This window comes from Chrysochloris asiatica, unplaced genomic scaffold (genome assembly GCF_000296735.1).
Source record: "Chrysochloris asiatica unplaced genomic scaffold, ChrAsi1.0 scaffold00079, whole genome shotgun sequence".
NCBI lineage: Eukaryota > Metazoa > Chordata > Mammalia > Afrosoricida > Chrysochloridae > Chrysochloris > Chrysochloris asiatica.
The window spans coordinates 11796633-11802410 of record NW_006408597.1 but is presented as its reverse complement, the minus strand read 5'-3'; the positions used below and the strand labels follow the sequence as shown (position 1 = coordinate 11802410).

General features: G+C 40.2%; 1 protein-coding gene across 2 annotated transcripts in view; it reads right to left on the bottom strand.

Annotated features, from left to right (window-relative positions):
• The window catches only part of SLC39A9 (solute carrier family 39, member 9), a 117994-nt gene that overhangs the window by 43006 nt on the left and 69210 nt on the right, over nt 1-5778 (bottom strand). For both annotated transcript variants that reach the window (XM_006865582.1, XM_006865583.1), the window contains exon 2: nt 3017-3125. In XM_006865582.1, the coding sequence (XP_006865644.1) occupies nt 3017-3125 (109 nt within the window). The remainder of the gene's footprint in view (nt 1-3016; nt 3126-5778) is intronic.

Genomic DNA, 5778 nt, shown 5'->3' with positions numbered 1-5778 from the left:
TTCAGCAAGCAAGGTTGTATTATCTACGTATCGCAGGTTGTTAATGAGTCTTCCTAAAATCCTGATGCCACATTTTTCTTCACAGAACCCAGCTTCTCAGATAATTTGTTCAGCATACAGGTTGAATAAGTATGGTGAAAGAATACAACCTTGTCACATACCTTTCTTAATTTTAAAGCATTCAGTGTTTCCATGTTCTGTGTGAACAACTGCCTCTTGGTCCAGGTACAAATTCCTCATGAGCACAATTAAATGTTCCTGAATACTTATACTTCACAATGTTGTCCATAGCTTGACATGATCCACACAATCGAAAGCCTTTGTGTAGTCAATAAAACACAGGTAAACATCTTTCTGATATTCTCTGCTTTCAGCCAAGATCCATTGGACATCAGCAATGATATCCCTCGTTCCATGGCCTCTTCTGAATCCAGCTTGAACCTCTGGAAATTCTCTGTCAATGTATGATTGTAGCCGTTTCTGTATTACCTTTAGCAAAACTTTACTCGCATGAGATATCAAAGAGATTGTCTGATGATTTCCTCATTCTGTTGGGTCACCTCTCTTTGGAATGGGCACAAATATGGATCTCTTCCAATCAGTCACCAGACAGTTGTCTTCCAAATTTCTTAGCAGAGATGAGTGAGTGCCTCCTGTGCTGCCTCACTTTCTTAAAAGATTTCAATTTTTATTCCATTAATTCCTGGTGCCCTGTTCTTTGCCAATTCCTTCAAGGCACCTTGGACTTCCTCCTTCAGTATCATTGGCTCTTAAGCATATGCTACCTCTTGAAATGGCTGAACACGAACCACTTCCTTTTGGTACAGTGACTCTGTGTATTCCTTCCATCTTCTCTTGATGCTTTGTGCATCATTCAATAATTTGCCCAGAGAATCTTTCAATGACAAAAGTCGAAGCTGGAACTTTTTCTTCAGTTCCCCCAGTTTGAGAAATGCTGAGTGTGTTCTTCCTTTTTGGGTTTCTGACTCCAGATCTTTGCACATTTTACTGTAATATTTAGCTTTATTTTCTCGAGCTGATCTTTGAAATTTTCTGTTCAGCTTTTGGACCTCCTCATTTCTTCCATTTGCTTTAGCATTTCTATGGAGGACAGCAAGTTTCAGTGTGTCTTCTGACATCGATTTTGACCTTTTCCTTCTTTCTTGTCTTCTCAATGACTTTTTGCTTTCTTCCTGTATGATGTTCTTGATGTCATCCCACAACTCTTCTGGTCTTCGGTCTTTAGTGTTTATGTATCAAATCTGTTCTTCAGCTGATCTCTAAATTCAGGTGGGATATATTCAAGGTCATATTTTGGCTCTCATGGACTTGTTTTCATTTTCTTCAGCTTCAGTTTGAATTTGCATATGAGTAATTGATGGTCTGTTCCATAGTCTGTCTCTGGCCTTGTTTTCACTGATGATATGGAGCTTTTTCATCATCTCTTTCCGCAGATGTAGTCAAATTGAATTCTATGTATTCCCATCTGGCAAGGTCCATGTGTATAGTCATCTGTTATGCTGTCTAAAGAAGGTATTTGAAATGAACATATCATTGGTTTTGCAGAATTGTATCATGCAATTTCCAGCATCATTTCTATCACCAAGGCCATATTTTCCAACTACTGATCCCAACTCTTTATACTATTCTTTAAGTCCAGTTGTTGTTAAGTGCTGTTGAGTTGGTTCCGACTCATAGTGACCCTGTATAGGGGTTCCCGAGGAGCGGATGAACTGCTGACCTTATGATTCAAACGACCTTGCAGTCCAGTGCTTATCCTATAGCTCCACACCAGGACTCCAAAGTCCAGTGATTGTTGTTGTTGTTGTTAAATGCTAAGTAAGTTCTGACCCATAGTGATCCTGTATAGGGTTTCCAAGGAGCATCTGGTGGATTTGAACCGCCAACCTTGTGATTCAACCTGACCTTGCAGTCCAGCGCATTATCCTGCAGTGCCACAGCAGGACTCCTCAAAGTCCAGTAGACGCTGGTATTTGAAGATTCAACTTCCAACTGAACAGTTGTAGTTTCAATAAGGTAACTGTGAAGTTCCATTTGTGCAATAATGTGGTTTTATTGAGTCTCAAACTTGAATCAAGTATGCTTTCAAGCTGGTATAAAGGCCATACCATGAAAGAATATACAATTAGAATGAAGCTGAACTAAGCTTATCACCCAGCATTTCTTTTTATTCAGCTGTTATTCACTGCTTATTATTAGGGTCAGGAAAGGCCTCTTTAATTTTTAAATTAGCCTTTAAAGGAGCCCTAGTGGCACAATGGGTTAAGTGTTGGGCTGCTAACTCAAAGGTCCGAACCCGCCAGCTGCTCCATGAGAGAAAGATGTGGCAGTTTGCTTCTCTAAAGATATACAGCCTAGGAAACCTTATGAAGTACTTCTACCCTTTTCTACAGGGTCATTTGAGTCAGAATCAATTCGACTGCAGCGGATTTTGTTATTTTGGTCTACCCCAGCACTCCACACCATTTATCTACAAAATTTACCATAAAGGATCCTTAAATCTAAATGTGTATATCAATACATATTTTTTAATTACACTAAAAGTACATGTAGGATTTGGGAAGTCTTGCTAATGGGCATTTCAGGGGGACTGTTAGGGAGTCTATGGGTGGTACAATCAGTTACATGCTGGCTACAAACTGAAAGCTTGGCTGTTTGAATCTACCCAAAAGCAATTCAGAAGAAAGGCCTAGCCATCTACTGCTGAAAGATCATAGTCATTGAAATAATAATTAAAAAAGACAGTCAAACATGAAAAGACTGTAATTTATGCTATATTACTAACAAATACTAAGTGGTATTCCTGAATTGGGACATTTTCAAACTGCTAAGGATGTGTTCACTGTGAAAAATGTTAGAATTCTTCCCAGGACAGAATTCTATGTCAAGCATGAACTGTAGTAAGAAAACTACCACTAAGCTTGTCTTTCCAACCTTCCAAGTCAATAACAAAAGTACCATAAGGCCCTTGTCCTTCTCTCTCTCTCTTTCTCACCCTCAAGAATCTCTTCATAAAGTGCATGGACTCCTTCAGGCACGATGACTGCCAGAGCAGTTCCACAGAGAAGGCCGGCACCCAAAACAGTCACCAATTTTAGTCGCTCCTGGAAAGGAAACATAAGACACTGTTGAAAATGATTGACCAATGAATGGAAAATGCTTCTGAGGTGTCTGCAATCAAAATTGTGAGCTGCTTGCTTAGGAGACCAAATCCTACAATGGCCAGTAAACATGAAAAATGTTCCACTTCATGAGAAATTAATGCCAATTAAAAGAAGGAGATACCACTTTTCACTTTATCTGACAGGTAATGATGTGACAAAATGGCCACCATTCAGCACTTGTCTAAGACTACAAGGAATATGAAACCTTATATCCTATTTGGACTATAATTTGCCAACTGAGATCAAAAGCCTTAAAAATGTGAACTCTGTCAGCTATCAAGTTATATGTAAAAATGCGTCCCAAAAAAGAAATAAATATGCAAAGATGACTAATATATTTCAGTGAAAACATGAAAATAGCCAAAATGTCCAAGAACAGAGACTGACTAAATCATCACAATACCGTAACACTCAGTAATTTAAAACGACTTACGTAGGCAACAACAGAATTAACAACCTCAAACTCTACGTATGTAGGTAGATATGTATGCATAAAGGAAGGCACAGTGAATACATGTGTGTGCATATAAAGGCAGATCTGTAGGCATATGAATAGATATATGCTTGTGTACGCTGCACACATATTCAGATATATAATAAAGCACCGAAGGGGCACAGTTATGGAGACTTTCTAGACATAACCAAACACCTTGAGAGTTTGGTTGCCTGGGTTGAAAGCTTAGGACCATATAGTCTTGCAGAACAGCTCAGTCAATTAGCCTAATACAGTTCATAAAGATAGTATTCTATATCCTGGTTTGGTGAGTAGCATCTGGGATCTTAAAAGTTTGTGGGTGGCCACCTAAGATACAACTACTGATCTCTACTCCTATGGAGTGAAAAAGAATGAAGGTATCATAGCTCAAAGAAGAAACCACTCCACAGGACTAACAGTCTATACAAACCATGGCCTCTTTCTAACATGAGATCAGAAGAACCAGATGGCCACCACTGGCAACCATTCTGATCAGACACAATAGAAGGCCCTGAATAGAATGAAATTCAAACTTGTAAAAATGTCCAGACTTACTAGAATGACACAGAGTATCAGTTATTATTGCCCTAAGATACCCTTGGAATTTGAAATTAAAGCTATTTCTAGAGGTCATCTTTCAGTCAACTATGAGACCAAATGCTGTTGCTAAGTGCCAGTGAGTCAGTTTTCACCCATAGCAACCCTGCATAGGGTTTCCGAGGAGTGGCTGGTGAGCTTGAACCGCCAACCTTGCAGTTCAAACCAACCTTCTAGTCCAGCACATTACTCTGCAGTGCTCCATCAGGACTCCATGAGGAGGCAAGGATGGAAAGGAAAGCTAGGCTAATGGAAATAGAACAAACAATGAGAATGTTGACACACTGTAAAAATTGTAACCAATGACATGGAACAATTGGTATAAAATTTACTAAATGGTAACTTAAAACTTGCTGTATTTACCTAAAACACACAAAAAATTCATTTTTATTTTAAAAAAAAAGGAAATGAAAAACTCAAAGAAGAAAATCACCTAAGGACTCATAGCGCCAATGAATCACAGAAGAGTCAGATAGTGCTCTGGAGACCTGGTGTGGTGTGTTGGTTTGAACTGCAAGGTCAGCAATTCAAGCTCACTAGCTGCTCCTTGGAAACTCTATACAGGTTCGCTATGTGTTGGAACCAACTCAACGGCACTTAACAACAACAGCTACCACTACCAACCCTTCTAACCAGGGACACAATAGATAGTCTTGGATACAACAGGAGCAAAACATAGAACCTCCAAATCCTAAAAAAGGCCAGACTAAAAGAATGTGTGAAAAGGAACAAACAAGATGGCAGATTGGGTAGATGTGCAGTATCAAGCTCTGCCAGCAACAACACAGAATACAGAACCAAGCAGGCTCAGGGGATGGTCCCAAAACTCTGAACCACATATAAAGGAATAATTAGAAGGCTGGAAGGCTTACAGCTGGGGGAATTTGTGGCAGAAGCAAGAGATCCATTGCTTTCTAGCTCAGGACGCTCAGCTGCTCCAGGAGCCGCCAACTTGGGTGAGACCAAGTGGGGAAAGGATTGGAGCAGCCACAGACACCTGGCAGAACCGTGGAGATAAAGGAGTGGACATTCTTTTCTTTGGGTTTCTGTTCATCGGTCCCTTGCTGCCTGCGCACCTCCATTCTGGTGACTATAGGGGTGGCTGGGCTACCACCCAGCCCCATCCTTGGAGGATCTACTACGCATGTGCACAGCCTCCTCATAATTTATAGAGACAGTTTCCACTTAAAACCAAATGGCTACAGACAGCCCTGAACTGTTTATAACTAGAAAAAAGGCCTGAACGGGGATTGAGGAGCCAGACAAGCAGACAAAAAAGGAAATAGGCCGAAAATGAAATCATAAGTAACGTCAAAACAACCAAAGTGGCATCTTGAAATTTCTCAAGAAGAAGAGTGAAAAGGGAATCCCACTTCCTGATCACATCTACCTGGAGGCAATCAGAAAGCAATACCAAAATACATACCCATCTAAGTATTAAGGCCACAGATAACCCCTGAAGATGCCCAAAAAACAGAAGCAGATGACCATATCTGCACATGTCCAGAAACGAGATAAAGT